This window comes from Beauveria bassiana, assembly GCF_000280675.1.
Source record: "Beauveria bassiana ARSEF 2860 unplaced genomic scaffold BBA_S00028, whole genome shotgun sequence".
NCBI lineage: Eukaryota > Fungi > Ascomycota > Sordariomycetes > Hypocreales > Cordycipitaceae > Beauveria > Beauveria bassiana.
In genome coordinates, this window is record NW_007930863.1 from 156,083 (window position 1) to 173,341 (window position 17,259).

General features: G+C 52.6%; 4 protein-coding genes across 4 annotated transcripts; 2 read left to right on the forward strand and 2 right to left on the reverse strand.

Moving 5' to 3' along the window:
* Positions 1–376: 376 nt before the first annotated feature.
* BBA_07827 (uncharacterized protein) lies at positions 377–1,709 on the reverse strand (the record flags this gene model as incomplete). Its single annotated transcript, XM_008602924.1, has 2 exons — positions 377–867; positions 926–1,709. 2 exons carry the CDS (start codon positions 1,707–1,709, stop codon positions 377–379), a joined length of 1,275 nt encoding a protein of 424 aa, XP_008601146.1.
* A 2,365-nt stretch (positions 1,710–4,074) lies between these two features.
* Positions 4,075–5,570, forward strand: BBA_07828 (peptidase family M48; the record flags this gene model as incomplete). The annotated part of the gene is made up of 2 exons (XM_008602925.1): positions 4,075–4,089; positions 4,218–5,570. 2 exons carry the CDS (start codon positions 4,075–4,077, stop codon positions 5,568–5,570), a joined length of 1,368 nt encoding a protein of 455 aa, XP_008601147.1.
* A 326-nt stretch (positions 5,571–5,896) lies between these two features.
* Positions 5,897–9,185, reverse strand: BBA_07829 (peptidase M16 inactive domain-containing protein; the record flags this gene model as incomplete). The annotated part of the gene is made up of 3 exons (XM_008602926.1): positions 5,897–6,103; positions 6,160–8,377; positions 8,416–9,185. The coding sequence occupies 3 exons, from the start codon at positions 9,183–9,185 to the stop codon at positions 5,897–5,899; spliced, it is 3,195 nt and encodes a 1,064-aa protein (XP_008601148.1).
* A 764-nt stretch (positions 9,186–9,949) lies between these two features.
* BBA_07830 (centromere/kinetochore protein zw10) lies at positions 9,950–12,595 on the forward strand (the record flags this gene model as incomplete). The annotated part of the gene is made up of 3 exons (XM_008602927.1): positions 9,950–10,108; positions 10,161–11,821; positions 11,869–12,595. The coding sequence occupies 3 exons, from the start codon at positions 9,950–9,952 to the stop codon at positions 12,593–12,595; spliced, it is 2,547 nt and encodes an 848-aa protein (XP_008601149.1).
* Positions 12,596–17,259: the final 4,664 nt, after the last annotated feature.

The following is a 17,259-nucleotide window of genomic DNA, read 5'->3' on the forward strand; positions in this document are numbered from 1 at the left end:
GATTCCATATTGTCATGCGAATTCAAGTGGCGCCGTATTTCTTTCCATTGACCGGTGAACCCTCTTTTGTTTCTGAACTTGCCCGAGTTGTTGGTGAAATGGCCTTCTCGGCCATCCCAGCAAGGTATCAGACCCGTGATATCCTTGAGAGTCGAAGCAATGGAGCCTTTGACGGCATGCTCTTGAGTACAGAGATTGCCAAGACGCCAATAGGCAAAGGAGCAAGGGTGCGCAATATCCCACAACGTTCTATTCAATATATACTCAAACATCTTCAGCCACTTAACCAGTACTTGTATTCTTCAGCCTGAAGCCACGTCCTTCTCAGCCGTCGACGGGTTGGGAACCACAATAGGAAGTCAGCCATGATATTATACTACTTGTCCTGCTCGTGTGCCATGGCGCGAAACTCCTCACAGCGATCCTGAAGTTCGGCCTTGAGCTCCGCAGTAGCCAGAGACACGCCCGGATTCTCCAGCTTCTCACAGGCAATTAGCACGGCGTTGACGCTCTTGAGCCTCTTGCTCTCCATTGTCTCAACCGGGCGCGGCTGCTCCGAGGCCCGCAGACGGGCGCACGCCCTGTCCACGTCGTTAGGCCAGCGCTGCTCGCCGCGCAGCCAGCAAATGAGGCGCAGCTTCAAGGTGTTTCCGTAGATTTCGGGGACCTGCGGCCCTCCAATGGCCTCCTGGAGGCTTGCCATGGAGTTGTCAAACCAAGTCACGGCGTGTCCGATGGGGTTATCCCACGACTTGACCAGGTCTAGCACGTCGTGCGCGTAGGGGGAAAGCACGGCAAAAGCTACGGCACCGCCAGCTCGTGCGCTGACACGAAATGTCTTGGATATCTTGACTCTGATTCTGCGACCTGGAACAGTCTTTGTTAGCCAGTGAGATAACGCTCTTGGATCGCTGAACGAGCTTACCTTTGGACGCCTTCTCCGTGAACTTGGCTGGGTCACAGAAAATGGCGCGCTTTGAGAAGAAGCACGAGGATGACCGCCGAAGTACATAGTCCTCGTTTCTAATCTTTGTCATTCTGGCAGATGGTTTCGCGCGCGTAACCTCGTAAGCGTGCGAGATGCTCTCCGCAGGCACTGCGCCCAACACAGCAAACTCTTGGTTACGGTGCACCGCGGGATTCTTCTCCGGCGGGTAAATCCCAGGCAACCAGTAGCCATCCGGGACGTTCTTAGACGCAATGACATAGATGTAGCCCTTTTCCTTCTTGCTGCCTGTGCGACCAAAGGCGTACTGCTCGGCCGTGTGCGGGTTCCGGGTGAGAGAGACAAAGCCCGAGTTGCCCGCGAAGCTGAGGTGGTTGATCAGGCTCGGATCGCTGCCCTTAGGCTGGAAACCTGTGGCGAATATGAGCGATGGTGGGCGTGAGTCGCCGCGGAAGAAGACGCCCTGTGCGCCGTGGCCGGGCGCCTTCATCTTCGAGGCCGTCTCTGCGGTCACGACACTCGGGGCCCGGACTCTGAGACGTTCGACAGGTGCGTGCAAGTTGGCGTCAACAGTGCTGTTCAAAAGTTCCGTGTAGTTGGAGAGAATCTCGAAAAACGGCTCCGTGATGAAGCTGGTGTCCAGCTCGATGCCATCGTCGGTCACGCTAGTACCTGTAGGCTCAGGAGAGGGCTGCTCATCTGGCGACTGAGGAGCAGCGACGGCTTGGAGCGCAAGCAGAGCAGCGAGAAGATAAGGCTGCATGTTTGCAAGTATGCTGCTACTGAATCGGTCTGTTCTGCACTCGAAATCTTCTGATGTAGTCGATGTAGCCGGTGCTGCTTGGACTGGCTCCAACTGCAGGCGACGCAGCTACTTATTACATTTTGTCGTTGAGACACTCTATCATCTCAAACTCCCTCGAGGAATCTCATAACGCGTATTCGAAAGACAAGCCGTCAACTTTCAAACCATCTACTCGCGAGTCATGAGACCGGACCGCCGCGCGGCGATGGCTTCTGCTCCATCAAAGGGTACCATTCCCGCTTCCGACGAGAAAGGTGTCCCGAGCAATTTGGTCGAGAATTTTGAAGATAGTCCTCAAAACCTCTGAATCAAAGGCCTACTACATACAGATGTTGTTGCACATTGGCGCCAAGACGTCCACTCTTGGCTAACTGCCGAGTCCCTCCGCCTTATCGTGGCGTGGTTTAGGTTGGTGGCGTCCGGGGACCCTGCCGCTCCATGGCGGAAAGACCGAACCTATCGCCAACTTGATGGGTCATTTTCGGCCTATTTGTGCGCTTGCATCCCGGCTTCCAGATAGCTCCACGCCCCCGCTGCGGCGAACAAGAGTCATATTGCAACCCGTCGGATATCCGTCATGTCTATAGCTCAGCGTACTAATGAGGCGTACGGAGTACCTCATTAAGCCGGCTATACATGGTAATAGTAACGGTTAGATGAAAGAGACGAGCCAGTCCGCATGCTCGGTCGAGTCCTCGTCAGTCTACTCCTCTAGATAATCGGGCCACTGAAAAAATTCTGCCTCTATGCATTGGCATCGATCTGTGCGTGGAGCAAGTCAGAGCTCTGGAAAATGGCCACGACGCCACTGCGGAACAATCAATCGTGTCGGCATGACCGTGTTCGTCAGTCTGCACGCCGCCTTTACTCTCGGTCTTACTTTGACTGCTATTATGTATCTTCGTTGATATAGTTGAATACCGAGAGTGGTCCTGATCCCCGACGCTGGTGTCTCTGTCGTGATATCTCCTGATGAGTTCTGCGACATGTACAAGAACCGACTTGAGGAAGAGCAAAGCGGATTCGTAACTTGTGATCAAGGGAAGCGAATCAGACTTTGCGTCTAATTGTATCACAAGAAGTCCCGAGTGCGCCCGGAAAGGCGGTCAAGTGGATGGCTATTGGGCTATGTAAACTAGAATACAATCCCAAATCCGAACAAAGTATCAACAGATACACATGGCAATAGTGATTAGAACTACCTAACGATCCACCTAGAGATAATTGACGGATAATTCGGGGTAGCATGATGTACTATCATGTACGCCCAACTTGATTACATTGATGAGTCTCCAAGGCCATGGGTAAGCATCGGCGGAGGGAAAAAAGTCTTTGACTCAGCATTGAATATCTCGGCCGCAGCATTGACTCTCTTCGGCGTCGAATTGGCTCTTCAATCTGTCTTTCGTGAGTATTTTGACTTTTATGAGCGTCAGCCGATTCTTGTGTCGGAGCTGCTAGAGAGGAATGCAAAAAAGGGCTAACGCCTCTAACTAGCAAGCCACCGCCATCAATGTGGTAATTACGTGATAGATCATCCTTGCCAGTCTCTTACCACTTCGTGAATTGATTTCATATTCAAAAAGTGGTCACGATTCATGAGCGAAGTTGTCCGAATCACATGACGGAGCAGCAAGGCTGGCTGGTTTGAAGCTACCTTGTACAGGATTCTCCGCGATTTAAGAAATACGTCGAATTTATTCAATCGTTCAAACCATTGAGCAAATTCAGGAGGATGCAACAAAGTGAGAGCTATATGGCAGATGCATGTCAAAAGGCACGTTCTTGCTGTTGGAAGCTATCATACCCGACTGCGAAATGACGGGTAAGGGGGGCTGGTGTCGTTGGCGGCACGCCGCGTCCAGAGCGTTCGGTTGTCGCTTGGGTTTAAGACGGGAATCAACAGTCAATACCACCAAAAACTCAGGCAAAATGTAGTTTTGCTAGTGCTGAGTCTGTCGATCCCACCATAGCCTAAGGAACTTCTGCATCGAGACACCGTCGCCTGCGAGCTACAGAGACACTCCAAACCTCGTGATTTCTTGGCGGAATTTGTCGCCTTGTTGGTCTTGATGTTGAAAATAGTGAGCAAGTATTCAATTCGAATTTTCATTGCTTCCGCTTCTTGTAGCCGTTGTTAGCATCACCATCTCCAAAAGTGTGGGGAAAATCAGGAACACGACAGCAAGTGGACACCTGGCCTGCCGTGTGCCGCATTGACAGCTTGATAATCTCACAGAGCTGCCACTCCTTCACCCCAAAAAACCCCTCTTCATCACTTTGTCCAGACGTCGTCGGCTACCAATCTAGCCCACTCGTCATCATGGACTTTCTTCAGGTATGTCTCGCATTCCCTAACTCGGTCAATTGGCGCATACGCCCCCGAGACTTCCCCCATCATCGCACCGCATCGCATCGGCGCGTTGCACAATTCAAAGGCTAACAACCCAACTTCTCACCTCCCAGCGCCTCGCGCAAATCCTCGACCGCCCGCTCTTCCCCTGGAAGAAGCTCCTCCTCGGCTTCTCCGTCGGCCAGTACATTTTCGAATCGTTCCTCACCTTTCGCCAGTACCGCATCCTGCAGGCGACCAAGCCCCCCGCCGTGCTCGCCAAGGAGATTCCGCAGGACACGTTTGACAAGTCGCAGGCCTACGGCCGCGCCAAGGCCCAGTTCGGCCTCGTCAGCGGCCTCTGGGTGCAGATTCAAAACTTTGCCTTTATCCATTTTGATGCTCTCCCCAAGCTCTGGTCGCTGACGGGCGACTGGCTGCTGCGCTTCGCGCCCGCCCGCTTCTCGGGCGAAATCAGCCACTCCATCGTCTTTGTCCTCACCTTTATCCTCGTCCAGCAGCTGCTCGGCCTTCCGGCCAAGCTCTACAGCACCTTTGTCCTCGAAGAACAATTTGGCTTCAACAAGCAGACCCCCGCGCTCTTTGTCACCGACATGATCAAGTCCAACCTCATCCTCGCCGTCGTCGTCCCGCCCATCCTGGCCGGCTTCCTCAAGATTATCCAAAAGACGGGCACTGGCTTCGTATTTTATCTCTGGGTCTTTGCTGCCGGTATCCAGCTCTTCGCCATCACCGCCTACCCAATCTTTATTCAGCCCCTCTTCAACAAGCTTTCCCCGCTCGAGGACGGCGAGCTCAAGACCAAAGTCAACGCCCTCGCCGACAAGTTCAAGTTTCCCCTCTCGGAGCTCTATGTCATTGACGGCAGCAAGCGCAGCGCCCACTCCAACGCCTTCTTCTACGGCCTTCCCTGGAAGAAGCACATTGTCATCTACGACACCCTGCTCGAGAAGAGTGAGACGGACGAGGTGCTTGCCATTCTCGCCCACGAGCTTGGCCACTGGAAGCTCGGCCACACTACCCGTCTCTTTGGAATCTCTCAGATCAATCTGCTGTACATTTTCAGTCTCTTCTCCGTCTTCATCAACAACAAGTCTCTCTACTCCGCCTTTGGCTTCTACAACATCCATCCCATTGTCATTGGCTTCATCCTCTTTTCCGATGCCCTCTCCCCCATGGACACAGTCCTCCAGCTCGCCCTCAACATGCTCTCCCGCAAGTTTGAGTTTGAAGCTGATGACTTTGCCTTTGGCCTCGGCTTCAAGTCAGAGCTGTCCACCGCTCTCATCAAACTCCACAAGCAGAACCTCAGCACCATGGACGCCGACTGGATGTATGCCAGCTACCACTACTCACACCCCCACCTGTCGGAGCGCCTCAAGGCCCTCGGCTGGGAGAGCGACCACAAGGTTGTCGTCGAGGACAAGGAGGAGGTTGTCAAGGCCTCTGGCCGTGAGGAGCTGTAAAACAGCAGAACATGGTGTAATCGTCGGGAAATTTGCATTAGAATGCTTGTAAAAGTCCCACATGATAGGATGTTGCTTGGAATATAGGCATGAAGAGTCCAGCGAGATGCATCAGGTTGTGTCGCACGCCCATGTGCGTCTGAAAAATTTATTTCAATTGATTTGTACAGTTCAAAAAATGCATCAGGTAATGTCGCACGCGCTTGTACGTCTAAATTCACCAACTTGATTTCGTTCACGTCATGTTTGTTTCTCCAATGTATGGGATTGTATTGTATCCTGTCTTGCGAGATTGGCATCTAAAGTTTTCAACGATATAGTCTCTGCTACTCCTCATCAGACTCGCCCTCATCGCTGTCATCTTCATCGTCATCCTCTTCATCATCATCGTCATCCTCCTCATCATCGTCATCCTCTTCGTCATCCTCTTCGCTATCACCTTCCGGCGCCGCGAGGCCGTAATCATCATGAAAGTCGCTAAGCTCACGCGTCTGCACCTTGTACCCCATCGCCTTGATGGACGCTTCCATATTCTGTAGCCCTCGTTAGCTTGATTTCCTATTTTCGCCGCTGACATTCCGCTACGTACCTCGGTCATAATCTTGGCGCAGGTGATGGTCACGTTGCTCTTCCCCGGGGCAAAGCACGGTAGAATGACTTCCGTCATGACCGCTCTCATCTCCTCTTCTGTGACGGCACGCACGCGGCGCAAAATCTCCTTGCTCCATTCCTTGGGCAGCCCGCGCACGACGCCCTGAATGTAGTTTTGCTGCGCGGCGCTCGGCATGGTCGACTGCTCGTCGGCAAAGGTGACAACAATCTGCGAGACGCTGCCCTCAAGCAGGTGCTTGTCGATGGGTACATCGCCGTCGGCAATCTTGCGAATGGCCTCGCGAGAAGCGGTAATGGCCTTGGCAGCGTCGGGGGAGCGGTACACGCGGTAGCACAAGACGCCGGCGTCGATGCTGCGCGAAAAGTGCGTGCCGTAGGCGTAGCCCGCACCGCGGACAGCCACCCACAGCGGGCCCTCAACCTGCTCGAGGTAGCTGATGGCGACCATGACGGCGGGCAGGCGCGGGTCGGCGTAGGACGACAGGCCGGCGGTTGTGCTGACGCTAAAGGAGCCGTCGAGGGATGCCATGGGCACAATGGTGGCGCCGACGGAGCCCGGCTTGCGGCCCTCGTCATTGAGAAGTGCGGATAGCGCTGGGACGGGAATCATCTCTTTGGGCTCACTGCTGAGAGCCGCGGCGAGCTTGTCCCAGGTCGTGATGGGGTCGGGTAGTGTGGAGATGCGTGCGGCAACGAGGAAGCGAAGGTTTTCAAAGGTAAAGAGTGAAGCGCGGATTGTGTTGAACCAGGATACGACCTTATCGGGGTCGCTCTTAAGAAGTTTCTTGAGGCGCTTGAGGTAGACGGCGCGCACCAGGACGCGCTTTGCGACGGTCACACTCGAGCGATCCAAATGGATGGCAGCGTCAATCTCCGCGGCCATGCCTTGACCGTTGCGCTTGGATTCGGGAATGTCGGCCAGTGCCTTGGAGACGGCGGCCTTGAGCCTCTGCGGGTCAAAGACGGAGTCGAACATCATGGTCCGTATCCATTCCACAGCGGCCGCATACTTGTCGGGCTCAATCTGAAACTGGATAGCGATGCCTTCGGGGTCGCCGAGCAGTCGTGCGGAACCAAGGCCGTAACCGACGCTGTCTCGCTCAAGCTCCATGACTACTTGCTCAAAGTTGACGAGCTTGCCGTCCCGCATAATATGGGTGTTGAAGAAGTTATCGGAGAAGATGGGCATCAGAGGCTTTAGCTCAACCGGCACCTTCGAGGTGCCGAGGTGAATGGTGATGTGGACAAAGCTGGTCGGAACATCCTCGAACTGTATGAACAGAGGCAGCTTGCCAGTTGGAGCTGCATCAATGACACCCTGAGTGGCACCAGTGCCTGCACCAATTGCCTTGGCCTTGCCATAGCGAGCTGTGTCGGACTCTATGAAATGTATAGAATCGGTACCAGGAACCTCAAACTGGTCAAGGACATCGGGCGGGATAGGCTGGTCATTCTTTTCTTGAGCGGCCTTGAGCTTCGTGGCGAGCTTCTCAAGTCCATCCTTGCCTAGCTCTGCCTTGCGCTTTGCGACACGCTCTTCCTCCGCCTTCTTTGTCTTTTCAGCGAGCTCAACAGAGGGCTTTCCAAGGATGGAGATATGATGAGCGTCAATAAACCACTTATTGATAAAGTCGCGCCATTCCTGGTCCGACCATTTCTCCAAGACGGCGTACTCGTGCAGACTCTCGAGATCTTTAAGCGTAGAGCCGTCGCGCTTACCAAAGAGGTAGTCTGTAATGATGTTGGTGGAGAAGAATGATTCCGAGTTCTCGGCATGGTACTTAACCTGCCGCTTCTCTCTCTTTATGCACTCGGTCATGTATTCCATGTCCAGAGGCTTAGAGGCGACATCTTTGAGAATTTCGAAAAGACGCTTCTCCACGAACTCGAGCTTGCTCGCCTCGACGCCCGTAGGCTGCAGCCAGACGACAGAGTTGGGACGAGAATCCCACCAGTGTGAAACGGAGCTAGCCAGCTCTTCTTTTTCGACCATGATGTTCTCGAGTACCGATACGGAAGAACCACAGAGATAGGTAAGAACGACGTTGAGAGCAGATGTGGCAATGAGGTCGACGCAGTTGGGGCCAAAGAAGCCAACAAGAATCTCGCCAGTCGATTCATCATCGTCAGGAAATTCAGCAGTAGTCACAATGGTTTCTGTCAAGGCTTGAGGCTGCTCGGAGTCCACCCAGGGTCTTGCATAAGTTAGTATGGTATCCGTGAATCACGATACGTGTCAACTTGCCTCTTGAACGGAGTGTTGAGAGCAGGAATCTCATCAGCGATACTGTCTTCAAAATCATCGAGTTTTTGCAGGAGATCATTGTGGTCCGTCTCGCCAACAATGACGACACAGAGGTTGCGAGGCTGGTACATATCCTTATGGAATTCGCGGATTCGGTCGGCGGTGAGAATACGAAGAGCACCAGGCATACCACCTGTCTCATAGCGGAAGCCAATATTCTTGTTATAAAGGAGGCGCCGAGCCTTGAGATCCATGATTTCGGGGCCATTGTTTTCGACGCTCTGCATTTCCGAGTAAACGACACCAGCATCATTGCCCTCGCCATCAATATGCCAAACCTCTGTCACGACACCCTCATCAGTAAGGGTAGGAAGTAGAACGTGTTCAAGGTACAGGGGTAGAATCTGCGAGAAGCCTTCCCAGCCTGCGGTTTCCAGTGTATAGGCAGTGTGGTCGGTGGCGGTCCAGGCGTTGGTACCAGAGTATGCGCGCGATGAAAGCTTGTCCAATAGACCCTTGTAGGGGTAGCTTTTGGATCCGAGGAAGATGAGATGCTCCAGAGTATGGGGAGCACCAGAGTCGTCGAGAATCTCGGTAGCTAGCGTGAAGTAGCCGTTGACCTTGGGCCCTTTGCGGTCGGCAACGACAACTTGCATGCCACTGCGTTCGGAGACATACTGGGTAATTGTGCAGGGCGCATAGTCAGTCTCGAAGCTTTGGAGTTTTTTAAACCCGGTCTGGCGTTTCTCGGAAGGCATCGTGTCGGGAGCTATCTATCTACGAAGAGTTAATTGTGTCTACCCGATCCCTGGAGATTGCCAGCAGAGCACTCACGCAGCACGTACCAAAAGCTAGGGTCCTGATAAATATCTCTTCTCGATACGAGCGCACCATCAATCTTTTGGCGGTTGACCTTGCTGTGGAATTGGTATGCTAGGTCAAAGGTTAGGTGCTGTCCAATTTACGTGAAGAACTAGTATGGCGGGCGCATGGCGGGGTAGCAAACAAGGGAACGCCTGGTGAAGAACACTGCGCGAAAGAGCAACGGCTTGTCGTCACTGTCATATGGTGTCACACGTACGGGAATCAGCGTCAAACAGCGTAGACAACAATATTTCTACTGTAAGTGAGGTGTGTGAGTCAAGAGTATGATTCACAGCATGCGCATCAATTATTTCGAAGTCGAGACGCATGGTGGGGTGCAACGCACTGCGGCCATTGGTCAAAAGACGCTAAACCCAATTAAGCTTTGACGGCTACATGGCCTACGCGCCTCGTTAGGCTAGCTATGTCTGGATGACCTCACAAGCTGTCCTGAAATTGACAGCTTGCACAACCCGACCACTGAACAGCGCCACCGGTGAAGGGCCATAACCACCGATCGCGGCCTTAGCCATGCCTGTGAACTAGTTCGATACTAGAGGGATCACCAGCTACAACAACAGGCGGGCCGGGTGACAGTCGTTGCCTCTTTGGAGCTTCCGGGCTCCTCGACACACCCTGGGCAAACAGACACGACACCATGGCTGCCACAATGGACCCAGTCAAGATTGGCGATGCCATCATAGCATTTGCTCTCAATGGACGCTTTCCAGAAGACGCCGACACCTTGCCGCCCGTCTCAGGCACCGATCTGCAGCCCGCCATTGATAGTCTGACCCAGGCAGGGGTAGAGCTCGAGGTATGGCGCCGCCGCTGGCCGCAAAGCGCAGCAGAGGCTAATCGACCCATAGGCCGAGATACATCAAATAAATGAAGAGACGAAAGATGACGTCAGTGTCTGGGCCAAAAATGCGAAGTCGCTCCAGGAAGACATCATCCGCTCCAAGACCATGGCAAACGAAATCACTCGCCAGTCCGAGGCGCCCGACGTATCTGGCGAAGCTATCCTCGATGCAGAAGGAAAGGTCGAATTCATAAATCGTGAGGTCCAGTATAGTCAGCAATTGCACCAAGTCCTGCACAGCATCAAGGGAGTCAATGCGCTGCTAATGCAGGCCGAGCAGGCACTTGCCGAGAAGCGCATTCTGGAATCTCTGCGCCTTCTGGAAGAGTCACGAACTGCCTTGGGCAATGTCAACGCAGCGCGGTCAAGTCGCGTTATGCGACTTCTCGACATTCGTGCCTTTGAGCTCAAGTCGTCGGCCTACCAAGTGTTCAATCAAATATGGAAATCCATGGTCAACGTTGACGTCGACTCGTGCAAAATTACCATTCGCGACACATCTGAAGACGGCAGCATGACCCTTGCAGATGCTTCCACTGGGCTGAAAGCATACAAGGAAGTTGATGAGCGCTTAGAACAGCTATGGCATAACCTCGACACGTCCATCGTCTCCCCCCGCATGGACTACCAAGCCACCTCGTTAAAGAGCATTGCCGCCAATGCCAACGAACTCAGCTTCTCCGAACCAACAGATCACTCCATAGATAACCTGCTAACAGACCTCGAGACCGTCTTCTTGTTTGTTGCGAAGAAGCTTCCGGCTGATCTATTACCCAGCTTCTCCAGCCAAATGGTTGCAGATGTAATACCGAAACTCATCGACGACTGGCTCGACAAGGCCGTGCCCTCATCACTCCAAAACATGGACACTTTCCAGCACGTCATCCAACGAACACAACAGTTCTGCACAGCGTTGAGCGAAAATGGCTACACTGGCCTGGAACGAATCTCTACGTGGGCTGAAAAGGCGCCCATGACTTGGCTTGGAAAATGTCGCGATACAGCCCTTGATAGTGTACGGAACAGGTTCACGGGTGGTATCGGAGACCCCAAACAGGTTGTAAAGATTGAAAAGCACATGGTTACTGTTGCCGAAGGCAAGGAGCTTGCTACTACGGGCGCTGGCGCCGCGGCAGATACTGCCGATTGGAACGATGATTGGGGGGCTGCTTGGAACGAAGAAGAGCCAGCAGTCGAGACAACTCAAGCTACTGAAGATACACCGATGGAAGAAGATGACGGCGCCGACGCCTGGGGCGGTTGGGGCGAGGGTGCAGATGAAAACCAAGAGAGTGCCAAGGCCGACATGGCGGGGGATGACGGCGCCGACGCTTGGGGATGGGATGACGATGCAGCTACTGAGTCTGGGCCAGAGCCAAGAGCCGTCCAGCCAAAGCCTGCCAAAGTGGCCGCCAAGTCAAGGCTACGAGCCGACGAAACGCGCGAGCTCATTCTCAAGGAAACATATAGCATCTCCTCCATGCCAGAGCCCGTCTTGGAACTCATCTTTTCAGTACTGGACGATGGATTGGCCCTAACAAGAGAGGATGAAAAGTTCAGTCTCGTGGCTGGAACGGCACCAGGTCTCTTTGGCCTGCCAACTTTTGCTTTGGCATTATTCCGAGCAATCTCGCCTCATTACTACTCTCTTGAAGTAGGAGGCAACATGTACGTTGGCATAATATCCATGCAAGATGTTTACTAAAGAGCAACAGGTATTTGTACAATGACGCAATGTATCTGGCTGAAAAGCTCGGGGAATTCAGTGCCAACTGGAAGGAACGCGAAGACGTGACACCCCGAGCAAAAGCCATGCTACGCCTCGACAACGATATCAAGACGTTGCAGAGCTTTGCGAACCGCAGCTACGCTGCCGAGATGAGCATTCAACGGACGGTATTGCAAGATCTGTTGGGCGACTCGCAAAGCTTGCTGCAGCAGGACGAGATGGAGGCAGCTGTGGAAGCCGGGACAGCACGCATACGAACCATGGCCAGCACCTGGGAAACGATTCTTGCACGATCTGTCTGGTCGCAGGCTATTGGATCGCTCGTGGACACGCTGGCCATGCGTCTGATTAGCGACGTGCTCGAAATGAGCTCCATTGGCCAGGAGGAAGCCTACAACATTGCCAAGCTCATCTCCGCGGCGACGGAGCTGGACGACCTCTTTCTGCCCAGCAAGCTCAGCGACACGGCGCCCACAGAGGACGAGGTGCCGGCGACGGCGCAGTACGCGCCAAGCTGGCTGCGTCTCAAGTACCTCGGCGAGGTTCTGCAGAGCAACCTGAACGAGGTCAAGTATCTATGGTGCGACAGCGAGCTGAGTCTCTACTTTACGGTGGACGAGGTTGTGGATCTGATCAAGGCGAGCTTTGAGGAGAATGCAAGGACGCGTGATACGATTCGCGAGATTCGGGCCAAGAAGCCACTCTCTGCATAGGCATTCTTTATTCTTTTCTTTTTATCAAAGATGATAATGTACGCTTTTAGTGTTTCCAATGATGTGCCATTTCGTGGCAACAAGAAATCTGAATAGACTTTTTTTTCACGACAAAAATTGAGGACACTTTTCTTATTCTGTCTTGACTTGGACAGAGAGCTATTTGAAACTGCGAGTAATGAAGTCTGGGGCGGCAAGGTAATGGGCCGGCTTGACCACTTTACCCCCTATGGACAAGAGAGAGTCAATGAAAGAAAGGGAAAAAAAAAACCCTCATCTGATAATAGCAAGCCATGAATAACGGACCACCTGAAGCTGAGAAGAGGGGAATGGGGGGTTGCACAAGGCTGAGAATCGCGGCCGCATTGGCTTGGCGCATGCTGTCCTTTTGTCACGGCGGGATGGTGACAGCTCGTGTTGCACGACGAGGCTGTTTTTAATATATTTTATATTTTTATTTCTTATTTGCCCCGAGAAAAGCGACAAGTCTGCATTCGTCTCTTTTTTGCTGTCCATTCTGTTTCTCCTTTTTTGTTGCATCAAAGGAAAAAAATATGACATGTTTTTGTCTCTTTTTTCCTTGGACAACTTTTTCTTCACCGGCTAGTCCCATGCAGGTGAGTTGTGACGTGTGCGTTGCTTTGAAAAGGTAAATCTTTTTTTGTTTTACTTTTTGGGCGCACTATTGAATCAGAATATGGAATCACTTGCAAAATATGGTATAACATGGGGGGGTTCCAACACGGATCGTCCATCAAACGGGAAATAAGAGCAGGAGATTGGGGGCGGATATCCGAGGCTGGACACGGAGGGCCGATTACGAATTAGTAGCTACATGGCTAGTTAGACGTGGACAAGAGGAGGATATCCCTTTTTTTTGTCTCTGCTGGATGCTACTCCAACGGTCCGTCCAAACCCATCTGTGCGGTTGCAGTCGCGATGTAACAGGGATTGCTACCAGCCAATTGCGACCTGATAGTGGCCTTTGCAACACAACGCAACGCAACGCCTTGAGGGATAAATAATATGCATGTGTTGTACAAAAAAGCCAAGTTTGCGGCAGCCCGTCGAGGGCACAGGACGGACAAACTAGCTCATGAATTATTCCGGGATTTTTCTCTTTATATTTTTTTTCCCTGACTTTACGATCTGTGTAACATTTCGGCGATGGGGGAAAGGCGATGCTGCATGCATAAAATTGACTTGTATCCCTGGAGATAGGTGCTCATGAGCTATTGCGTGAGGCGGGAAATGAGGTTTTCTCACAGCATGCGTGATATATTCGTAATTGAAGCAGCCCGAACCTGCACGTAGAGACACTTGCAACCAAGCGAATATGCAGAAATAGCGTGTTTTCTGGGCAAGAAATGCCACAGGCGAGGAAAGCAAATACTCGGTAGCCATCCCATCACACCATGAATTGAATCCTTCTCGTTGTGCGAAAGCGACTTTTTCGGGTGTGCAGGTTTCGAATTGCCACGTCTTGCAAAGTTTTGACGCAATGGAATGCGGTCTGCGTCTCAGTTACGAGACTTGGATCACGCGAGTCCCTTCCTCTTCCTCTTCTTTATTCTCGGTGGGATGCCGCGCGTTGTTGTTGTGCTCACGATGCCAGCGTTGCTTCTGTCGCGGGGGATCGAGGAGACGCCTCACAAGTGGCCTTTGGCCTGACTGTAAAGGGGCCGTCAATTGAGCCAAATTTCATGCAATTGGCCATGGTTGGACGCCCATTTCGGCGAAGGGCAGCGCATGATGATCGTTTGCACGCCCCTCCTCTGCTGTTTCATGCCCGTGGTTCGTCACCGTGCATGGCAAAGGCCTACCCTAAAGCGCTGGCCCATCGTCGCGCAAAAAAGAGTGCATCAGCGTTCATCGCGCAGCTACATGGGAGTGGGGGGAAACATGGCTGAAGTCCTTGTCAATGTGCGAGTTGTGACCGTTGGGCTTTCGCGAACAGTGCATCGCTCGGTTGAGGCAAACTGCCCGCAGGACAGCAGTCCGCTGCGGAATGCAGAATGCATGGGGAGTGAAAAGGTCGCCAACTGCGGCTTTGCCGATAAATTAAACCAGGGTCCCCCCGGTTTTCGATGCAGCGAGTCTCGCTCTTGTCCGAATTTCAGCCCTTTCAAGACTTGCAGATGAGACTTGCTCGGTGCCATGTGCCTCTGAGGAGAGCAAAAACACACAACGTCTTGCTTACATGAGGGACCATGTCTTGGCTGCGCTCATCTGAACCATTGCTTATCTTGGGTCGTCGGCTAGGCACAACGGGCGGACTAGTTAATCCACGGAGTAGCTGGAGTCATTGAGCAACTACGATCCCGTTAGCATCAGTGCACAAGAAAGGGCAGCGCAAGAGGGGAGCCGCAGGGCTCTGTTACAGCGCGGTGCAGGCTATACATGCGGGCAAATCATACGATTTGAACGTCAGTGTGTTGCTGGCAAAATCAGAGCCAGACATTTACTGAACAGAATCCAGCCCAGATATCTGCTAACAGAGTCCAAGCTAGACATTTCAGTGTCTTTGACGGACATCTACTTTCAATAGGGGACATGAAGCTTTCGCGGGGTTGGGGGACTTGATTCGAGGCTACTGTAGTCATGACTGCATGCTGCACGAGTAGGACATATGCAAGGCCTAGGCTGCATGGTTTGGAGGGGCGTGATGAAGGTATCTGTCGGCCAGGGAGAAAAGCAGCCCGAGGCTGTCATTGCGGCGCGATTGCACATTTGTGCCCAATGAACCAGGCCACGTAGGTACGGATTAGACAAGGGGCCCCGCGCGGGGTTGGAAGGAGACATGACCAAGACATTTTGAGAGGTCGATCTGGGGGTGCAAAGAGGCCGAGATGGGGTTTCGCTGTGCAATTCTCGGTGGAAGAGGAATAGGCTATACGCTGAGACTAGTCATCCATGGCGTTGCTCACAAGGCTCAGCTGAATTGATCATGTTGGGCGTTACTTGTCGGTCGGAGGTGGGAGCGGGGGCGGAGGACACAAGAGGCGAGAGTATAATGATGTATGATGATGGAGGCGATGATGATGGCGATGATGGTGATGATGACGGTGATGAAGATGATGCTGCAGCGCATGCATGCATGCATTGGCAAATGTCTTTGTACGGTATCCGTAGTTGCTGGTCCTTTTTTTTCTTTGCAGCAAGTCACTGCTGGTTGTCTCGCTGCGCGTATCCCATCATCCTTGCTCCAACGGCCATGTCTAAAGACAAAAACACATCATCACGCGTCCAAAAAGGTTCAGCCTTGACAAAACGTCAAGCCACCAAAAAGAAAAAGGCCAACGGGTGAAGAGGGGCCGTGGGCGCTAGAAACGGGCATACCCGTGGGCGGAGGCGGGTTGGCAGATGCTCTTTCTTTCCTTCCTTCCCTCTCTCTCTCGCTCCGTCTCTCCGCCCCGAGTATGAACGGAGGGACGGATATCAAAAATGACAGAAAGCAAGGTTCTTCCTGAATTAGAACACGAAAACGAAACAGTTGCGTGTTCGCCATGCAAATCAAAGTAAAAACAAACGAAGAAAGAAAAAACAATAAATAAAGTAGGGCTACGGTTTCCGTCAAGGCGGCGGGGGAGCCTGCGCTGCTGCGAGGCGAGCCACGTGTACTGACTGGTATAAGCCGGCAGTGAGGACGAGGCGGGAAAAAAGAAGAGTGACAGAGACAGAGACAGAGAGACAGAGGGCTTGCAGCGAGAAACTACTGTACCAGTACATAGTTACGAATATTACCCAAGAAAAAAAATAAATAAAAAACATTGTTGGCTTGGGCCTTGTTGGAGAAAAAAATCAAGGGGGCCACGCCACACCCACCCCAAAGTTCTGCAAGACGCGAGGCGCCAGCGAGGCCTTGCATTGCGAATGTCCCGGTGATCAATAACTTACATTGGCTCGGACGTCAACGGACCAATCCGCTGCTTCTGTTGAGCCATAACAAAGTTCATGGTCCTTTTTACCTTGCTGGCAAAACTGCAGCTTGTCAGACTCCAAGACTCGGTGGTGATTGCTAAACAGGAGAGACAGTGTTTCGGAAACGGAGAAGGGGGGGGAGAGGGGCTGGCTGAACTCTTCAGCAGCAAGTAACATAAGGTTATCGTGTAAGTGGCATGTCATAGGACCAAAAGCGCGCGCGCGCCGTGTTTTTTTTTCTTCATCCTCCTGTATGATGATGACGCCGTCTGTTGAAACAGCAGTAGCAGCAGCAGCAGCAGCAGCAGCGCGCCCGCCCGCCGGCGCCACCCCAGAACTCAGGGGTGTGGGCTTTTGTCTTTTTGTGCACAAGTACAGAGTACGTTACGTGTACATATGAACTTCTACTACCATTATTCAGTTATTCTAAGGTTTTCTAAGAAAATGGTTGTGGTTTGGAAAGAACGGGCGCGCGGATAGACGACAATGGTGTTTCGTATAGATGGATTCCGGTGCTTGGCCGTCAGCGCTCAATACACACGCCTTACCCTCAGGCATCCCTCTTTCAAGCAAGGGGGGGAAACATGAATAGACGTCCCTTTTGGCAGGCGTAATTTAGGCGGTGCCGATATGAGAAACGCTTCGGCGCACATGCGCTAAAGAAACAAAATGCTACAGTCGACTAACTATATCTCCTACGACTTAAGCTCATGTGCATGAACTTGGCCCTTGGTCACAACTCG